The following is a 22094-nucleotide window of genomic DNA, read 5'->3' as shown; positions in this document are numbered from 1 at the left end:
CACGTTTAAATAAGAAATTGCTCTTTTTTTTTCTTCTATTCTCGGTGTCACCGTCGCTTGGGAATTAGCCAGAGCAGCACCCCCTTCTAACATCTCAACAGTAATTACAGAGCTTGTATTGTTGGCTGTCAAATGCCACTGTATCCTCCTGCTCTGAGCAGCAACTCTTCTTCCTCAGCGCAGAGGAGAATATGTATGATGTGGGAGTTGCATGTAATGACTGGAATATTAACAACCCGATATAATTAACTTGACGGTGATGCGATCGCAAAAAAAAAGAAAAAAGTGTTTTCACACAGACATGGCCTGCCATGAAGTACCTCTTCGATCAACGCCGCCCATCTTCTACCCAGCTTTGTTCTCTGATTGGCTCAGGCTTTTATCCCTTCGCAGGGGTCCTGATGTCTGTGGGGAAATGCGTAATGCTCCGCAGGCCTGCTTTTCAAGGTCTGAAATCGGGTAAAGCAGTCATCTTAGCCCTGAGAGCAGACGATGTGTATACCGCGCTCTGATCTCTCTCCTTTCCACCTAGTTCTTGCTTTTCGAGGTCAACTCAGAGAAGCCTTTGAGTAGCTCCGATTCATCTTATTCCCTGAGTGTTAAAAAAAAAAACGGTTATGAAAGCAGGGATTCTGTTCACTTCACCAAAGAACAGAATCCCTGCTTTCGTAACCGTGACCCCATAGCATCAACCAAAAAATGGTTCTTTGTTGGGCTCACGCAACATCCCAAAATGTGGGCAATTTGGAAACATTCCCTCAGGCTACATCTCATAGAATCGGATTTCTTTAGTACTCTTCATGTTCATCTTCAACTCCTCCTAAACTCTTTAATCACTGTTTACTGCACAGTTAAAATGGAGGTCTCTGCAGGTATAAATCATGTTTTTGTCTTCACGCATCTTTCTTGATTGGTTTACATCCCCCCTGCTTTTAAATACCTCATGTTTGGTATTAGCACACACACTCACAACGGTTCCTTCACTCTCTCTCCAACCGGGCTTTCCTGAGGTAGACGATTAGCTTCATCCCATTTTGATAAGCGTGTAAAAGGACTCCTGCTGTTTCTAACTTAGCATTCAGGTATGTGTGTGAGAGAGACAGAGAGACAGAGAGAATGTGTAGGCTACTTCATTCAGTGTACAATATGGTAAAGCCTTATTTACGTGGGGTGAGTCATCGTCTCTGGTGAGTGATTGTGTATTCATTATTTCTGAAATGAAAATGTTGACGGCATGCAAATGAAAAACATAATTTACAGTTTGTCACATGATTTAGGATGTCTTGTACGCCCCATGTTGCCTTATTGCAAAGTTGTCAGAGAAATGTATTGACAAAACACTTGATGGAGATTATTCTTGGCCCATAAAGACCTAATAAGATTTCTATATTAAAGAATCAGAGCTTGCGCTTGGCAATGTTGGCCCTTGATTTATCACAAACAAAACCAACATCACCAGGTTGGATCAAAATAAAAACGATATAAAGCGGTATCAAATCTTCACAGGCCACAGTACTTGGTCTGTGGATAAAACAGAGACAGCGACATCCGTGACTGAAACTGTTATTGACAAGGCCACCACAGATGAGTTCAGCTCATTGGTCTGCACTGACAGACTGACGATGTTGTTTTCCTCCGCAACCTCGGAGGGCCAAAGCTATGGCGACGACGTTATAGGAATCACACGGGCAGAAGTGGACATCAGTGAACCCACCTTCATGCCCACCTGTGGATCGTCCATCTCCCACACAAGGCATGCACTCTGAGAGGTCATCAAGGATGAATCAGGCACTTACTGTGATGAAAATAATTACCTAGGTGATTGATACACCAGTATTTCAAGCCACGTACAGCAATGTGTCTACGGTGTCCAGACACTCGCTGTTCACAGGGTGAATTTGCTATCAATGCTGTAGCGGGGATTAAAGCTGCAGGCTAGCTGCCCTCTGATAAATTCACAACGGTGTCTCGCTGCTGCTCGCTAGCTGGCTAGTATTCAATACGAGACTGACATCTCCACCTTCCATTAACCTCTCCATGAGTGAGCACTCAGCCGGTGAATCGAGACGTGCGACCAAGGACGGGCTTAGACCCTCAGCAGGCTCTCTTCCTCCCTTCTCCCGGTAGACTCCATCAGTCTGGAGAACCACAAACATCAATATCACATGAGCCCCGTCCCCTCCCGTGTCTCCGATGCACGTGCATCGGAGACCCGGCAATTCAATCAATTTCCCGGCACATTTGCAATGTAATGCAATGCAGATGTGCACACCGCTCCCTACCGAACAAGATGGGTAGCTTGGTCAGCAGGGAGCTGAAGAAGAGCGGCTACTGACGTCACTCTGCTGCGCCGCTCAGAATGCTTTTTCGTTCATTTTGCATTTCTGCAAATGCATTTGAATTTGAATTGTGGTCACGATTTTACAGCCACGTTCTTAAAATGAAAATGCATTTCTGGAAATGCATTTGAATTTGAATTGTGGTCACGATTTTGCAGCCACGTTCTTAAAATGAAAATGCATTTCTGGAAATGCATTTGAATTTGAATTGTGGTCACGATTTTGCAGCCACGTTCTTGAAAATGAAAATGCATTTCTGGAAATGCATTTGAATTTGAATTGTGGTCAGGATTTTGCAGCCACATTCTTAAAATGAAAATGCATTTCTGGAAATGCATTTTAATTTTCAAATTTTACATTTCAAATTGAATTTTGGTATCTATTTGCTGGGGCATGTTTTGAAAATTAAATCTCAAATGTCTATTTCTTTTTCTGTCTATTTTTTTAATTAAGTGAAAGATTGAGCACTCTTGAAGAAGAAAATTAAAATGCAAATAGGATGATTGATTACTAATTTCATTTATGAGTCAAATAATGCAGCCACATTCTTAAAATGCAAATGCATTTCTGGAAATGCATTTGCATTTGAATTTTGGTAACGATTTGCTTCCATACGCGCAGGCCTTTGCGTTCCTCTTTTCTGTTTGCCATGCCTATATTAGGTCTCTGTCTGCTCCATATCCGTGGCACTTCATGCAAAATGCCTTAATAACATGATTTTAACCGCTCTCTTGCTCCAAGTCCGACCCCAGTTCAAATGTTACTCATTCTAAATATTTACTCAGGGCGCCCAGCTCCTTCTGAATCATGACCAAATTGCAAATGGGCCGTATAGACAGTCCTTCTACCTCTTAAGCATCCTGTTAAATGTGCCTAAAAACGCCTAAACAGCATACCCAAAGTAAATTGGAAGCTGTTCTTGAACCATTTGGAGTACATGCATGTAAATGATCTCTTTTGAAAGCTGACACTCTGAAGTTATGTCCCCTGTTGTCAGGACCCCTGTCAGTCCTTCTAGTGTTGAGTAATAGAAGCTTGAACACAAGGAAAGTGAAAATTTCTATTTCCGCCTAGATTTTGTTTTGAAAACAGAGGCCTGAAGAGGCCTAGAGGTGGTAGGTATTATCTGGAAGACTAAATTGGACCACAGGTTGAAGCCTTACCCAATTCAAATTAAAAGTCAAACATAACCAGGACGCACAGACCTAGTTGGCTTTAGAGGGCTGTCAACGGGGTATGGAAGCTCCTATTGGGTCAAACAAGGTGTCAATCAAAAGGGGAGGGTTCAACGGACATTTTGATACCTTTATATTGTAAATACTCCGTTGCTAACCGGAGAAAAGAACACTTTTATGTGAACAAGTTGTTTCTTCCGTCGGCTAACTTGCATAATGAAACAAAGGATAATGGCTATTCATGAACGTAAAACATTGTATTTGGACGAATTACTTTACATGGTTAGATACTTTGAACCCTTGGGACTTACGCAGATCAAGTTTTGATGGCATGATTTGCACACCTGGACCTATTTGAACCACTTAGGGTGAGTACAACTTTTTTCTTTGGCATTGTTGAAGGAATGTTCACCGGAAAAAGACGTTGACTTTGCTTGCTATTGCGACTTGATCTTGAATTGGTTTATTTCAATGGAAGCACAAGAATCGTAGCTTTCCAACGATGTATAACATGTGTAGCGTCTAAAAAATATATTTGTTAGAATTTAGTGCGTCGTAACTGAGGGAGGGGGAGGCAGCATTTTTGTCACGCGGGCGAAACAGGAGCGTAAACAGGTAGCTTTTTTCTCCACCAGGATGAGATCGATAAGGAATGGTGAAGACTCGTATACATCTGCTTGTGCGCCAATGGGACACAGACGGCTGTGAAATATCAACCGTTTTTACTTCACAAATGGAGACGAGACACAAAATCGATTAATGCAAACCTGGAGAACAGCTAACGTGAGCGGTTAGGGAATCGGACTAGTAATCAGAAGGTTGCCGGTTCGATTCCTGGCCGTGCGAAATGACGTTGTGTCCTTTGGCAAGGCACTTCACCCTGCTTGCCTCGGGGAATGTCCCTGTACTTACTGTAAGTGGCTCTGGATAAGAGCGTCTGCTAAATGCCTAAATGTAAATGTAAGTTTAGTCCAGTTACTGTGTAGGCTACATATCACATACAGTGGAGAGTGCCGAATCATTTTATTTCTTTCGTTGCTCGAAATTTTCAGTGGTTCAATCGAAAGACAGGAAAAATCCACTTGTGATAAAATATTCTCCCGATAAAATGATGTGGTTGATTTGACAGAAAATGTAAAAAAAAAAAAACCTCAGCTGGGGGCGTCTTTCATCACGCAGCTTCTTAAGTATAAGCTCGAGTTTTTGTTTTGATGCCGACATGCTGTGTGGCAGGGCTCCGCCCGAGGCAGAGTCCAGGCGTCTGAGAGGGAGAGGAAATGGTCCTGTCAGGTACGATTCATGTCCTTGCTGCTACCAGTGCTGATAAACAGACTTCACAAGTCTGGGGGCTCGGAGGCTCGGAGGCTGGGCATGGGTGAGGCTTTGAGGCCGGGGGCTGAGAAGTGGGGGACTCAAAAGCCTGAGAGTGAGTAGCTGAGGGGGGGCTGAGGAGTTGAGAGGCTGGTATGCTGGGGGCTGCGGGGCTGGGGGGGGCAGCTGAGAGGCTGGGTGCTAAAAGGCTGGGGGGCTGGGAGCCTAGGTTTTAAAAGGCTGGAGGCTATAGAAGGCTGGATGGCTCTGAGGGGTGAGGTTCGGATTTATGCCTTCACACATTATGGATGAGCATGTTTTCTATTCAGCCCAACTCTTCAGCTGACCACCACCTAGTTCTGACAAGCACTACCCTGAATGCAAGATTTTCAATTAGGCTCTGGGAGGTGAGGAGAGGAGGTTGTTTGTGTGTGTGTGTTGGGGGGGGGGGGGGGGGGGGGCTTGACAGGGTGTGATTAGAATGAGAGATGAGATGCTTGTAGGTGTAGCTTCAGTCAGGCTCAAGCTTTGAAGTTCTTTGTCACAAATTGGCACAAAATTTTGTAAAGCTGTTATGAATCGTTGGTAGATGTGAGTGATTTTCAGATGTACAATTTTTCAAACCACTCCCAAAAGCTATGCATAGACATATAATTTTATTATAGTACTAAAATACTTCTTAATCTTCAGAAAAACATCGACTAGAGGTTCCTTCATACGCGGTTTTCTGAGAGCTACGTCTGAGTCAGGAACAAAACCTCCGACTATTTTGACACCAAACAAAGTTTGAGTGGGGAGCTTTTCTCCAGTTAATGGACTATTTGTCTTCAGAGAGTTAAAGATCACCCAGACTTGCCTACAGAAACAGGATGTGGTTGCAGTTGGTTCCATTGTGACACTGGACCACCCAGAAGTGCTCCATCTAAGTCCGTCCCAGAGACGGCAACAGACGCTGAGGACACAGTGCTATCTCATCTCCACTTTGGCGGCAAAGTGTGCGTGGCAAACTCTGCCTGTCTTTGAGTCAGGTGGCTGAGCGGTTAGGGAGTCGGGCTAGTAATCTGAAGGTTACCGGTTCGATTCCCGGCTCTGCAAAATGACGTTGTGTCCTTGGGCAAGGCACTTCACCCTACTTGCCTCGGGGGGAATGTCCCTGTACTTACTGTAAGTCGCTCTGGATAAGAGCGTCTGCTAAATGACTAAATGTAAATGAGTTGCTTTTTGTTGGCACTGATACCATCACCAGAGATTGAACAACAAGACTACAAAGCGACAGACAGGAAACACAGTGACCCTATCGTCTTTACTGTTCCTGCGGTCGATCAGTCTCGGCTCGCTGTTTGTTTTAGTTTCTCTCTGGCAATCCTCGTGCTGTTTACGTTTTACAGGGAAATAAATCACAGCCCTGAAAACTCAGCTGGGGGGAGGGGGGGGGGGTGCTTTGCAGAAAAATTGTGGTTGGCCCCCCAAAATACCAAATCTCACTCCAAGGTTTTTGGAAAAGTTGGCAGCCCTGAGAGTGAGATCTTCCTCTGGAGGAGGGGATCTCTCACTGAATTGCTCCTCCCAAGGTTTCTTCCATTTTTTTCTCCTCCTTTTTCTGAGGAGAGGCTGTCATGGCGGTAGTTGGAGAGGACTTAAATTATTGGTTAAAAAGAGAGATTCTATCATGTACACTTCAGCAGGGAGAGAGAGTGCGGGGTGTGTGTGCTCTGCAGGAGAAGGTGCCAGACTGATCTGGTGAGCTGTTAGATTTCTCTACTGCCGCGCAAACTAGGTTCATATTATTTCTGGGTGCCGATGTACACACACTCTTCGTCAACACACATTCTTTCTCAGTCCACACACACACACTCTCAGTCTACACACTTTCTCTTTCTCTCCGTCTACACACTCTTTCTCTATCCATACACGCGCACACACACAGATACTCTCTCCGTCCACACACACAAACACACACACCAGAAACAGAGAAGTATGCATCATCCGTGAAGCCTACCCCTGGGGGGTCTGTAGGCTACAGAGCAGAGAGAGGAGAAGAACTCTCATTCCTGCAAAGCTCATTAACCAACCCTAATCGTGTCTGCTCCTTCAGTAATGGGAGGAAGGGGGCTAGGAGAGGATGAAGGAGAGAGGGGAAAATGGTGCCTGTAAAGGAATCATGTGCTGCAAGCATGGGAGTGCGCTTGTGGGCATGTGTGCACACGCAAGACTCGTGACGGCTTCTTCTACAGACTTGGAAGTGCATAGATGTTGTACCTCGGAGACAAGGTACTCACCTGAATGATCTTCATCTCTCTGGCGGTAGTCTTCCTCACCCCTCTGCTCTGAAAGGGAACTGCATGTGTCCTGAGCAAATCATCTGTGGCCTTTACAGACCTGCCCTCTGCCGATTGGACACTGACGCTTGGTATTTACCTCTCACTCACGTCTCCCTCTGGCTGAGCAGGAAGGGTTTCCGTGGTTCTCTTGAACGAGGCGTCCCGCTGTGACCCCATGACAATCGCTCCCCCGCACTCCCTGTTCTCTCACGGGGCTATCTCCGCCATGCCGCTCTCTGAAGCATGCGGTCTGACTGCTCAAACAGCAGGGACTGCTCTCGCCTGTCCACCCCTGCAGTCCTGGCTCTCATCTCCTGGTTTGCTCGCTGCACGGTCGAGTCATTTACATTTACATTTAGTCATTTAGCAGACGCTCTTATCCAGAGCGACTTACAGTAAGTACAGGGTCATTCCCCCCGAGGCAAGTAGGGTGAAGTGCCTTGCCCAAGGACACAACGTAATTTTACACGGCCGGGAATCGAACGGGCAACCTTCAGATTACTAGCCCTATTCCCTCACCGCTCAGCCACCTGACTCACACCTGCAGAGGCCTTCGCGGCGCTGGAAGTATGACAGGATACGAATGCGGCTGCAGGAAGATAATGATGAGTCACGTAGGAGCATATTTAGCGCTAATACGCAGTGCGAAAGGTCGCATTTCCGTCTGGCGTGATTCCGACGCTACGCCAGGTTATAGATTGTCACGCTTCTCTCCGATCACATTGTGACATGACGCTTAGTGCTGTTTTGCACCTCGTTGCTTTGATTGATTTTTTCCCGTCTGGTAGTGTGATGCAGATTAATGGGTGTGCTGGCAAACCATTTGCTCTGTGGAAGAGCGTCTGCTAAATGTAAATGTAAGTAAAAACAGACCAGCCTCTTTGTGCTCACATCTAGTCCTTCACTTCAACTACGTTTTCTTCAGTCAATACACCTCTTCTGTATCTGTAGTTATACTAAAATATGATTCACGTTAATGTTTTCTAACATTGTTATTCTGCTATCAATGTTTGTGATATCACTCGTCTTGACTAGGCCTATGCAGGTGACCAGAGGAGGGCAGTGTTGTATAGAAAATGTGCGTTTCCTTGCTTGTGGAGTCACAACTTGGTACTCAATGAAACAAGACGGTTTGCTGTTGAAGCTACTTTTTATGAATCCCTTTTTCTTCAGTGAATGCAAACGCAGAACTGTAATCACAAGTGTGTGTGTATAGACACTTACTGGTTACTTAGCTGTGGACAGCCACCAACACTTCCTGGTGTCAGCCTCTGGTTCCTGTCCACTTCCTGGTGTCAGCCTCTGGTTCCTGTCCACTTCCTGGTGTTGGCCTCTGGTTCCTGTCCACTTCCTGTCTACTTCCTCATCCATGCACTTATTGGCACTTAAAAGGTTCCTCCTGTATTGGTGGCAGGAAGTTTAGGTCATAGGTCCATGTCCACTCTTAAGATCTGCTCTCTGAATTGGTTAGTTCTCACTTATAATAATGGAACGCAATAATGGAGTTGAATGGTAAAACAATGTTTTTCTAACCCATACAAATAGGTTGGGATCATCGATAAAAGGCTTTTTAATTTACCCTGGCATAATTTGCTAGCTGCAGTTTAGTATTGTGATTAATTCTACAGTCGACTTGAATGCACAAACACAGCCAATTTTTTTAAAACTCTCCCTAGAGCAGGGGTCGGCAACAGGCGGCCCGCGGGCCAATTGTGGCCCGCCAGCGATTTTATTTGGCCCGTCAAAATATTTCCGCTTATATATTTTTTGTATCGTTTTTTTCCCCGTCGACTTTTATTTTGAAACCGGAAACTGGGTATGGTGTCATTGACTTTTCTGAAGTATTTTCTCGCTATGTCATCGCTACCATAGACATATGATCCAAAGCACCCCGATAACACCCCCCAAAATATTGCTTGTGAAATTAATAGTTTTCAGGCCCGGAGTGGCCATCGGGAGAATAGGGAGAATTCACGGTGGGCCGCTCTGCCCGCTTATAAATTAGGCCAGAAGATCGCCTGCTTTCTCTTAGTTTTTTCACACACCGAATAAAAGGATATGTCTTAAGTTTGTTAAGTTACTGTGTGACTGATAAGTAAGCTAATAGGCTACATTAGGTTTTAATCTAATTAAGCGCATGATCTGACCGTGCATTAAAAAGTGCTGTTTTCAGTTGTCGCGCATGCTCTCTTAAGTATGTGTACCAAGTTGTTGCTATGAAGACAACCCTAAACCATCATTTATTGTTGTGGAGGGAGTAATCTAGCTATAGCTAGATTAAGCTGATGCGAAAAGAATAAAATGGAAGGGAAAACGATCCTAGGAAGAACTGAAAAAGCCAGGTAAAAAAAGAAAGATCTGTCACTTCATAAATCTAGGTTCTTGCAAGGGTGGGAAAAATATGTTTTCTTAAAAGCCCTGAATCTTTCAGGTAAACATTTGGGTTGTAATTTCCGGAAAATATAAGAATATGAGTCCAACGTAATGTTTATTTAGGTTAGGCTACATAAATCTTAAAAACTATTTTGCACCGAAATTAATGCAAAACCTTTCGCTCGCGCGCTATGCGCGCTCGCATTAATGTGAAGTTCCGATTTCACCTCACATCAAAACCTTCGCTAGGTCTAGTAATCCTATTCTCACTGGATGAGACAGTTTTTATGTGCACCAACGATGACGACCCACCACGTTGGGATGACAGTGACGACCATGTTGATAGAGTTCAAACTGAATGAAATTATTCAAACAGACCACCAATGGGCTCATTCACATGGTTAATAGGCCTAGTTGTTGCGAGTGCACGTATCGCAAGGGCACATATCGCAGCGTCTAAATAGGCAGTAACCCTGGCCTGGATGACTCTGGCCCGTCATCTTGTGGCGAGGAAAAATACTGGCCCGCGGCCCAAGTTACTTGCCGACCCCTGCCCTAGAGACTGAAAACTGCATCAACCAACCAGCAAAATATAATATATTAAAATTAGCCGAGCTATCATCACAAATATGCCTGTGTTAAAGGATGGCGTCAATTACTGCAAACAGGCTTCATTGCTGCATTCCATTTTCATTTGTTTGTGTTTTGCAGCACAACCCCTGTACAGCTGTTCTCTCTGAACAAGCTCAAATGAACAGTTATTAGACGAGCATCATTTTGCTCTCCCGGTTAATGGTGTGTTTAATAAAACCAGGATGGGAGGGCTCAACAGAGGCCTAGTGTGACTAGGTGTGCTATCTCCTTCCCATGCAGAGCAGGAAACTGAGGATGAGTAGAGACGGATGAGAGGATGTGGAGAGGAAGTTGAGGATGATTAGAGGATGTGGATGAGAGTATTAGTAAACGATTAGGAGTAGTTGAAGATGACTTGAGGAGGAAGAGATGATGAGTAATTGAGGATGAGGACAATTAGTAGATACTCCACATTCACAAATCATATTTTTACTGTGCAATTTAAAATTAATCCGCCACCTAATATCATACATATGTTTGTTTCCCACCAGCATTTTCAGTAGAAATCGACCAGACAGACTTTCATGCGATTAAAAGATGCAAGGAACACGTTCTTAATCTTTCCCCACTTTCTCTGAGAGCCAAATGATCGTCCTTGACTGAATGTTGCAAGAGGACTGGGTAGCAGGTAATTTCTCCCAACATTCTCTGAACTGTCTGACTTAGCTCTGAAGTTCTTGTGTCTACAGCCACATTTCACTTCCCATTGGATTTGGTGACTGCATTAAATATCTTTTCATTCCGTATCTGCGCCTGGTTCAGTTTCCCCTGACGGTCGTGTTCCCCTGCTGCAGACACACAGCTCCTTCTCTCCTCGCCGTCGGTTTACAGCACCCTCGGAAGAGAAATGAGGCATTGTTCGATCTTCTTACGACTGCAAACTAGAAAGAGAGAAAAAGAAAGAGATGGAAAAAGAGAGTTAAATGGGTAGGGAAAGAGAGTGTGGGGAATTCGGAAGAGAAATAAATGGGTAGAGAAAAAGAAAGAGAGAAACAGAGGAAGAGAAATGAAGGGGTAAAAGAAGCAAACACATTTTTTCTTACAATTTCTCACAGGTGCGCCTCGCAATGTTTTTCTCTGCCTCTTTGACGTGAGAGCCAATCCTTCCCACTTCCATGAAGACCCATGGAAGTTGGAGAGAAGTAGTCACAAAGAGCAGTGTTTAGATTGAAAAAATTGTGTGCCTCGTTGAACTTTTAAGTGGAGAGAGAGGTGGTGCGTGATAACCGTTTTGCAAACCAAGGCCTGATTATTATGGTGTCAGTAAAGCCTTTCAGACAATCAATACACTGGGTCAAAGTATGAAGAAATGGACAAGCAGAAAGTCAGCTACTACATCTATGGATTTTCCATTTGACATGAGAATGTGATGAGTTCAGTGACCCTTATAGTTATACTGCGGCAGCAAAAAAAAAAAAAAAAAAACATGTAGAAAGAATCTGACTGTACAACAGCATTTCTTATTGACCACAAGGCCTATTTGTGTGCTGTATTTTCTTTTATAGACGTTTGTGGTAAATGTTTGTGTTCCCATGCGGGAAGGTTCAATGGTTTAATCCCCACCTCACCCCGCTTGGTACAAAAGCAAAGGAGTATTAAGATAATCTTGTCTAATTATGATATAAAACCAGGTTGAAACTCATCACGTTGGTGTGCGATCAAAAAAACACGACTGCACAGCTTTCTCCCTGTAACTCCCTGACTGCCCAGCGGAGGGCAGTGTGGCAGCGAGGAACTTTCCAGCAAGGTTATCTTAACTTATAAAAAAAAAAAAAAATACAAAATCACTTTTTAAGAGCTGTCCTGTCATCTCATTTCCCCCCCGTACGCCGTTCCGGTCCAGCAGCAACCGACACGGGTGCAGACAATCGTGAGAGTGGAACGATGACATCTGTCCGGGAATCAGCCAATTACAGCTGTGGAAACGTGGAATCCAACCGACTTGGGTCATGTGACCCTGCACCCTTCCTGTCCCTCTCCGACACCCTGCCTCTTTCGGTTCCTTCCGGAACATGGAGAGGCGTTTCTCCAGTCTGAGGACAGACCCAGCCTCTGCCGCTGTCCTCAGAGGCGACGGAGACCTTCCCGTGGAAAACAGTCTCACCTTGAGGGGAACAAATCTTTTCCAAGTCCCTTCTTATCACCAACGCCTTCGGTGCCCCGGCGAACGCGTCAGTATTTCCAACTAAGCCTGTACGCCTGCAAATGTCAGCCGCGGAAAATGTTTGATTACGTAACACATTAATCTATGCTCCGTTTATGCATGGGTCTCCATGTGAAAGAGGCTTTAGATTTGCATCCTGAAAAAAGCCCTCTGTACAGATTCTTGGTCTGCAGTCACCCTGCTCACACTGAGCTGCAGAGGGAGAATCTCTTTCAGGAGTCTGGCTGCTCGAGCCTCGTCAGTGTAAACTGTAAGTCTTGGACGTCTGACCTTTGACCTCTGTATCACGATGATCTCCTCTCATCTCCCAAGCCCATCTCCAACATGATCTGTCCATTACCTCGAACGGGAGATCAGAGCCTCTTCTTACTTGTGCATAAAGCAGAATTATGTACAAGAGTTAAAAATGCTTTAAGGAAATAATGACAGTGTTTTTTTATATATATACATATAGGAGAGGATTAAAATAATAATTTGTCAGTTGAAAGACCTTCTCCTTTTTTCAAATTTTTTTCTTAAACATTTCCACCCTGCAGGCTGCCTCCAAAATAGTTGTGGTGACCTTTCACAGACACGGGAGGATTAATGGCAAATGGAAGTGGGCTGAGGAAACAGCCGAGTGTGTGTGTGTGTGTGTGTGTGTGTGTGTGTGTGGGTCTGTGTAAGTGTGTACCATGTATGTGTGTTTGTGCGTGTGTGTACTATACGTGTGTGTGTGTGTGCTTCCCTGTGTGTGCACTAAATGTGTGTGTAAGTTTCTGTGGGTGTGTATTGTGTGGGTGTGTACTAAATGTCTATGTGTGCGCGTATGTGTATGAACGTGAAGTACATGTTGTGGGTGTGGGGTGTACTAACAACTAGAGCAGGGCAAGCTGGCTACAGACGTGGGAGATTAGCTGGAGGAAACCTGAAGGCAGGGGGTTGCCAGGGACACGAACAAGGAAACAAAAACAGGAAGTGCCTGAAACAGACAAGGAACATTCCGGACCAGAGAGGGGAAAAGCTGTTGACAGCGTGACTTTAGGAAACTGTTCTCTTACACCGAGGTGTTCCTCTCCGGAAGGGGAACCACCTTCATCTGAGGAGGAAAGAGAGACATTTGGCCCGTCTCCGCTGTGTCTCATGTTCACCAGGGCCAGACGATGGCTCTGGATCTGGCCTGTATGGTTCTGTTGTGCATCCTGTCGTTTTAGTAAATGGAAGTTTGCTGTAAATGTCAGGGCTGCAGTTGTGGTTTCTTTTGGAATCGCTGCAAAAGGAATTGTTGTGTTTGTGCATTCCGGTCCCACAAGGCTTTGTGTGACACGTATGCTAGACAGCTACTGTACACATGACACACACTCTGCTTGCATTATTACAAATGTATCCAGCTGTTTATAATTAGCCTCACCTTGGAGCTGTTGTGTATTTGTAGCGTGTGATTCTTGTGGAAAAACGACACAAACTGTATCATCTTCAAGAGCAAAACACCTCTTCGCCTGTCAACAGAAATACAATTTGTTTCTATCTCTCTCCTGTATTCAACAGGAAACGGCTCCCTGTCGGGTGTTAACAGACGCCTGGGTTTCATCTTGAGAAAAACATGCTGATTATTTGCATGTACAATTATGCAGTTTTACATTCCAACTTTCAGGCAGGATCTACACTCAGAAGCGCTTTCAGTAGATGTGGGGCACACACCAACCAAATGTGTCTGTGTGTGTGTATGTGTGTTTATGTGCGTGTCTGTATCTGTGTCTTCACTTGTGTGTGTGTGTGCGTGTATGTGTGCGTCTGTATCTGTGTTTTCACGTGTGTGTGTGGTGTGTGTGTTGTGTGTGTGTGTCTGTATCTGTATGTGTGTTCACGTGTATGTTGTGTGTGTGTGTATGTGTTGTGTATCTGTGCGTGTGTCCTCCAGCGGTGCAGTCCCTCAACAGTCTGAACGACCAGATCGCCCACTTCATGGTGACCGGCCCCCAGGCCTTGGAGCAGGAGGACCTGGCCTTCCTGCCCAGCGAGAAGAACACGCTCCACAAGTCCATGACCCTCATGAGGCACCTGCTGGCCGACGCTCAGGTAGGCCAGGAACAGGATATGACATCGCGCCCACTTCTGAGGACATGAGGTTTAAAGGCTGTGACAGTACAGCTCTGAAATAATTGAGAGACCACTGTGCAGTTTTTCTTTCATAAAAAAAATTAAAATGAAAAGGACTATTTTGAGTGAGAAACAGAAGGGTAAAATTTAAGAGGCCAGTGCAAATGTATACGCTTCTGTTCCTCACTCGAAACTGTCCTTCTCAAACTTTTTTTAAATGAAAGAAAAACGGTGTGGTGGTCTCTGTTATTTCCAGAGGTGTAGTGGAGGAGTACGTCACAGAACTCCAAGGGGTCAGATGGCTGAGCGGTTAGGGAGTCGGGCTATTAATCCGAAGGTTGTTGGTTCTATTCCCAGGCCGTGCCAAATGACGTTGTGTCCTTGGGCAAGGCACTTCACCCTACTTGCCTCGGGAGAATGTCCCTGTACTTACTGTAAGTCGCTCTGGATAAGAGCGTCTGCTAAATGACTAAATGTAGAACTCCCAGAAAATACGAAAAAGACCCTCTTCTTGTTGGGAAGACCTTTTACGATCATTCTTCTCCAGTTTAGAACCACCAAATACACAACTCCAACATTTCATCTCAAGCTAAAATGCTTAGCTTCATATCTTAAATGCTCTGTTTGAAATGAAATCCGTTCACTCATATGACAAGTAGGTGTGTTGATTTGATTGTTCTTAATAGGCCCCCTTAATAGAGAACAGGGCAATCAATCTTTGCCATCAAGCCTTGATGTGCACCCATGCAAATTGTTTTCAAGGCGTATATTGCCATTGTCAAATGACACTGTTCTAATGGGTGCTTCGGTTGAAACAGAAATATTCTGTTCTGACATGGTGAGCTGTATTTCCCCCATCACTTTATTACCTATCGTGACTAAGATGGATCTCTCTGGTTTTTGCCAGGTGATATAGAGCAAGAAGTCTTTATACCAACGGGATAGATCAAAGTGTTGTATGCTCATTGCTTTCTCTCTCTTTCTCTCTTCCTCTTCCATTCTCCTTTTCCTGTTTGTTTGTGAGTATCTTTTGCCAAATTATTGTTATCTGTAATGGTCCATGTGCCCATAAAAAAACAACATGCCTGTTATAAATCATTCTGGGAAGATGGAGGGAATGATTGATGTTTCCTGTATCCCAGTGTTGCAGCTTTGTTAATAATAACCACACATTTGCCCGAGCAGATTGGCTTTGTCCAGATAAAAATGACAGCAACATGAAAGTAAGAACCAGGATGTCTTCATCAACACCCTCTTCCTTCACTGTCTCTCTATCTATTTATCTCATTCTTTCTTTACATTTTCCCTCCATTGGTCTCATGCCCATCATTTCAAGTGACCTTGGGCAAGCTGTAATTTAGATAAGAGGAGAAGAATGACATGGAGGAGAGAGAGGAGGAGGAGTAGGCAGTAGAGGAGGAGGTGGAGAGAGAAGGAAGAGGTAGCATAGGAGGAGGAGGTGGGAGAGGAGGAGTAGGCAGTAGAGGAGGAGGTGGAGAGAGAAGGAAGAGGTAGCATAGGAGGAGGAGGTGGGAGAGGAGGAGTAGGGGGAGGAGCAGAGGTGGCGGAGGAGCAGGAGGAAGGAGAGCGGAGGAGCAGAGGTGGCGGAGGAGCAGAGGTGGCGGAGGAGCAGGAGGAAGGAGAGAGGAGGAGGAGGAGAAGACAAAGGGATGCGATGAGCTGGCGGTATTCCTGAGGCTTTTGGGAGGAAGCTACAGAATGAAGCAGATGTAACCAGTGTGACTGAGTTTCCTGCAACACTTGAACACTTGACAATAATAATCACATACTCTAATCCACCTGCTCCTCTCCTCCTGTCTATCTGGAATGAGAGGAATCTGAAGTGTGTTGACCTTCCTGCAGAGCTCCTGCTTAATCTCTCCTACTTCATCTCACAAAACACTGAAGGGTGAGATGTCTCACGTCACTCAGTTCAGGTCTATTTACCTGGTAACCAGCAGTAGTGTGGCCCATTAACCCCCTCTTCTGTTTGGTTGACAGTGATGACAGAGAGCCTGTCATTGGCTGGTTGGCCATGGCAAACGTCCACGAGCTGCTGGTGGCATGTGCAGCCGGTACAGGTCTGACAGGAGCTTTGCTCATACAGTAACACAGGTCTGATAAGTGCCTGCTGGTCGTGACCCCCCCCCCCCCTCCCCCCTCTCCCTCTGAGCACAGATGAGCCTGCCACTATAAGTACTAAAGAACTCCATGTGCAACAGGTCATAAAGGCTCTAAGAGAAAAAGCCAGAGCTTTCAACCTGTGTTCGTCTATTCTCTCTCGCTTTCCATCTCTCTCTGAGGCTAAAAAGCATATTTAATGTTCAAAGCCAGGAGAAAATCCACTTACACGCCAGCCGAGATGTGGGGAGACTGTTGAGTGGCTGCCGTCTGACTCTCTCTCTGTCTCTCTCTGTGTCTCTCTCTCTGTCTCTCTCTCCCCCTATCTCTCTCTCATCTCTCTCCGTCTCTCTCTCTCTGACGATTACTCTCTCCTTCTATGTCCCTCTATCTCCCCCTCTCGCTCTCGCCCTCCCTCTGTCTGACTGATACAGGTAGTCAACTGGCTCTTCAGCAGGACCCTGTCTCTTTTAATCCCTCTCATCCATAAGTGGCCTCCTCTTCCTACGTACTCTCCTCTTCAAGATAGACTCATACTGCTCAGTACATCTCTTCTTATACGTCCGATAGACCTTGACGTCAAGAGTAATAAACATGCCGCTTTGTTGAGAATAAACTGACTTGAATGAGTTTAAACGACGAAACCAGAGTTACATTTCTTCCCCCCCCTCCCATTTCCAACCGTATTTGTACGTAGCTGATGGAATCAAAAAGCAGTGCTAACTTTAAGAGGCTCTCGACCGTCAGCGAGGCAGGAACACTTGCTCCTTCTCTTCCTGTTCTCATCTTCCCATCCTCCCATCTGCTCGCCTTCCTCCAGTCAAGCTGAGACGGAGGATGTGGAGCGCCCCTCCCCTCCTCCCTCGTCGGTCTGCGACTACATCGGCCATGCTGCCACTCAGTGGGAGATGGAGGGGGGAGGAAGGAGAAGAGGGGGTTGGAGAGTCACAAGGGTGACTTTGACACAGTCACAGGAGGGAGACTGATGAAGGAGGCCCGTCCATCTCTCTGACCTCCACTCTGGTTTAATAATTCCAGTGTTGAGGCAGACATGCTTGTCACCTGGGAGGACACACACACACACACACACGGCAGCCACTCGTACGCCGAACTTACACCCACACACACCTTCGCAACTACACAAACAAAGGGAGACACACTCAGGCATGCACATCCGGAATCTTCTTTCATATCATCTTTCACGTCTCCCCCCCAACGCCCCCCCCCCCCTTCACAGGGGAACAGGAATGTGTTGTCTGTCCTCCGTCATTAAGGTGGTGAGTGCTGAGGAGCCAGAAACACATGCAGCATCTACAGGCATCACGACACTAAAGCCCATCTTGGTGCTTGTTGAGCAGGAACTACATTATTATGAAGGGGTCAAACAGGTAAAAGGGTCTACTGGTAATGAGATAATTATGTCTCTGCGAGGTGATGTTATGAAACGTTCATGAATATGACAAATATTGATAGTCCATTAAAACTTACCAAAAATCATTCAATTACATTTCCTGGAAGTAAAAATGATAATTTAGTAAAAATAAATCATTCCCATTAAATAATCTAATAGTGCTATATTACACGCTATCCAGTAAAAGGCAGCAGGGAAAGGGGAAGGTAAGTATAAAAAACAAAGTCATCCGTGTCAAACCAAATGTCAATCCGGAAAAAGAACCCCAATGAATTTTTCAACACAATAGACCCATTTCCACATATATTAGCTGATAGTGTTGGAAGCGAGCCCAGGGTCACGGAACAGCGAAGCCCCTCTCGGGCCCCAGAGGGCTGGGGGGCAGAGCTGGAGAGGGGTGGAGTACCTCTGGGTCCTACTGGGTCAGTCTGTCCTCCTCCGCCACTGGTCTCAGCTGGCCTTCCTGGGGAAACGAGTCAGCCATGCATAATGCATCAGTCTGCTCCCATCTGCCCCCTCCGCCCCTTACCAGACCCCCGCAGGGGCCCACGGACCAATCACAACCTTCCCTGACATGTGATACCATGACGATGGCCTATCGCGGCCCGGCCTCGACCCGGTGCGTGACAAATGAGGATGGGGGTCTTTAGGTAAGGCGTTGGAAGTCCGGGGTTGGGTTCATCTGGTCCTGGATGTATGGAGTGGTTTACCGGTCCCTGGTCACGCTCACCAGATCGAATGATGAGGACTGTGGCCAAAACTGTTCAGCTGCTTCACAGCAGCATCATCAGCTTTGAAGGAGTGTTTACTCTGGCGAGTGTTTCCCTCCAATCAGAGACGAAGGACGTGACCCACCGTCCCATCATCTGATTGTATGACTCCGCCAGGGCTTACCTTCATGTTTTATGGATTCTTCTGAACTCGATGACTTTGAGAGGTGCGATAATAGCCAGTTTTCACGTAAAAAAAAAAAAACTCTGACTGTCCCTGAAGTACTCAAAAGTGGCTTCTGTTCCTAGTCAATAGTGCATTCTCGATTCAGCTCTTTAACTTTTAACTCCTGGTTCCTTAACAAGGTCAGAAGCTGTCAGTCTTTGTGCTGCTAAAGTCAAAAGTCTTGCTTGCGCTATTTAATAAAAAGCCCCAGGATAGTGGATTAATCAAGTGTGTGAGCGTCCCGACAGAATTTTAAATCACTCCTTTTGCTCTTTATCTCGTGGTCGCAATCAATAATTTTTTTGTCACACACAAATTGAATTGTCGGCAGGACTGCATTGTAATATTTCTGAAGCCGTTGGACTTGTCTGTCGAGGCGACTGAAGATGGTGGCCTATCTTGTTAAGATATAAATTGAAAACTGTTTCATTAAAGGGATAGTGTGCTGTATGTTTCTTGCTGAGAAAAAAAGAAGGATTTTCCAAAACTTAGTTCTTCCTTCCACGGTCAATTGTGGCACAGTAATGATATGGAAATTGTTCTGTGCCAGAGGGAAATAGATTGTTGAGGCGAACGAGTAGCTACCATAAACTTTAGTTGTTGTCCGTTTTAGAGCTTCGCTACCACATTGGGGATTTGAGTTGAACTGAATATGAATTTGAATTAAGGCTGTAAGGTTAAGTTATTGTCTTTTTATTCAGAACTGTGCGTTCAAACTGTTCAGAACAGTTTAGAACGGTTCAGAATACAGTACAAGGAGACAAAAGATGAGATGGCTACCTCGTGACAAATTCACTTGAATGCTCGTTAAGTTTCCTATTTATTCTGTTCTAAATTAGCTCTTATCTCTTCCTTCACAGCTTGTTTGTTTTCTTTATGCATCCTGGTTTAGTGAACATCCAGTCTAATCAGGGGCTGGAACACCATGCTATCTTCACCACGTGTCTCTGCAGCAGAATTGATTGACCTATTTGTCATTAGTACTGTTATAAATCAACCTGCCATTATGGAGGAATTTCTAGCACAAACTAGAGTGTATTCTCACTGCTGCGAATGAAGGCAGCTGCTATAAGAGTGTGCTTTATGTCGGTAAGGTGTGTATGTGAGCGTGTGTGTGTGCGTTTAAGAAGTCCATCTACAGCCTCTAGGTACCAGCAAAGATCTCTGAAGGTATCGAATCAATAAGCACTTTCTCACTGCGGAAGTCCAGAGGACCTGAAGCCGCCATCACGCGGAATAACTAATGACATCTCTAGCTAGCTCTTTACTGGGAAAACTGAAAATGATTGGGACATCGACCTGTGAGTAGGGGGAGGGGAGAGGGAGGAGGAATTTTTAGTAGGAGGGAGCAGGTGATTGTGCAAGCCATGCACATCACATAACACACACACACATCCTCTATAAATCCACGGTCGCACCCCTTCTTTTGCTGCCCCCCCACCCCGTCGGAAGGTCAAGTTCTGACTGAAGACCCAGACATGGCAGCAGTCAAGCCGGGCCCCGACATCGCCGGTTAATAGTTTCACCATTGATCCACAGCTCCAGAGAGGGATGGAGACCCAGGGACACGATGACACCTGCTCCCCCTCCTCTCTGCTCCCTCAACACGGCCAGAGTAATGGCTTGACGCCCCCCTTTCCCATCCCCTGGGGCTGGATGAGATAAACGCACGCCCTTCAAGGTGAAACTCAGGCCCGGGGTCAGAGCAGAGCCCACCAGGGGAGACATGGCGTTTCAGTCGGAGCCAAACGAGGCGCTGGTTTTAGATCAGAAGGCTCCGGTAAAAAAAAAAAAAAGATTGACTCTCGTTCGTTCCTCCAGGGCGCTGGTTTGATTGGCTCGGTCGGCAGATCGGTTGTGTCAGATTTGGAGATTAAGTGAGGGGGCCGAGTGAACTGGATCAGGATGCTTCGAATGAGGGGCCCCCAGGGGACCTGGGAGGACCAGGGTCTGAGAGCAGCTGGGATGGAGGACAGAGATCAGACTCACTAAGCCTGTTAACACCTACTGTTCGGCCTCTCGGAGAACTGGATCTATACTGACAATATTCACTTCTGGACATCGACTCCTAGGTTATTCGGACATTTATGGTCCTGCCTGATCTGACAGTATAAGTGTGCGTAAGAAAAGCCTGTCAAGATGTGATTAGGTCCATTGTAAACATTGAATAAAGCAGCGCAGAAGTACTGGAAAGATATCGAGCAGCCTCTTGAGACTGACTGAGTAGGACTGGTATTGTCTCCCAGGCCTCTCAGACCGCCTCACAGGGTAATAGTCGTGCTTGAAGACTCTGACTGGGACACTAAGCAGAGGGAGAATGTGACGTCAGAAGTGAGGCTGTCGGGAAAACAAAGAGAACATTTGCATAAGAGGACTATCGGAACACACGTTGCTAAGCAACCGCGGCCGGAGCGAAAACACCTGAGCTGGAGTCTGGGCCTGTGTTTATGTCCACGGTGTCCTGTTTTGGACCTCAGTCTGTGAGGAAGCTGGACAGGAGAGGACAGGAAGGAAACAGCCCAACACTTCATGACCGTCTCCATAAATACAGTTGGAATGTTGTTAAATGTTCACCTTTTTGGGGAACTTCGATCACCTATAAACACGGTAATGTGTAATCAGACTATATCATCGAATGTAATTTTCCATCATCAAAACTAATTTATTTCCGACATTCCATGACATGTCCGGCCCCCATATCTCAAGTTTTGTTTCTATGGACTCCCTTTTCTGAAGACACCCTCTTCTGCCACGAGCTCACAGCAGATATGTGCTGCTAGGTGTCTTTCCTGTCGGTTCTCCGTGGGATCTGTCGGTTCTCCGTGGGATCTGTCTCCGGATGTTCAGTCCGACAGGATCAGTGCTGGAGAACCCCTTCCTGTGGCAGGGCTGGAACACGTCTGAGGAACTGGCCTCCTAATCTCACCTGCTCATCTATCCATGCTCTCCACCTGGAGACATCAGTCCAACAGACAGCCGCCTCAGGTGTGTGTGTGTGTATTTGTGTGTTCCTGTGTGTGTATGCACCAGTTTGTCTGTGTTGCACAATGGAGAGTTGAATGCATCAGTAGAGCAAGTGGGAAGGAAGTGAAACTTCTCTTTTTGAAAAACTGACTGACCCGGTGATCTCTCCGTCCTCCACAAGAATCTTTCTTTTCTCTCTTTTCTCTCCTTTCTCTCTTTTCTCCTGTTATCCTGTGATTTCCTTTCGTATTGCCAGGCTAGCTATCC

The 22094-nt window shown here is 45.8% G+C and overlaps 1 protein-coding gene across 3 annotated transcripts in view; it reads left to right on the top strand.

Annotated features, from left to right (window-relative positions):
• kazna (kazrin, periplakin interacting protein a) overlaps positions 1–22094 on the top strand; it is a 151412-nt gene that overhangs the window by 4524 nt on the left and 124794 nt on the right. For all 3 annotated transcript variants that reach the window (XM_062460167.1, XM_062460168.1, XM_062460171.1), the window contains one exon: positions 14217–14374. In XM_062460167.1, coding sequence (XP_062316151.1) covers positions 14217–14374 — 158 coding nt within the window. Of the gene's footprint in view, positions 1–14216; positions 14375–22094 lie in introns of those variants that run through there.

Source organism: Osmerus eperlanus, chromosome 4 (assembly GCF_963692335.1).
Source record: "Osmerus eperlanus chromosome 4, fOsmEpe2.1, whole genome shotgun sequence".
NCBI lineage: Eukaryota > Metazoa > Chordata > Actinopteri > Osmeriformes > Osmeridae > Osmerus > Osmerus eperlanus.
This window is presented reverse-complemented; position numbering and strand designations above follow the sequence as displayed.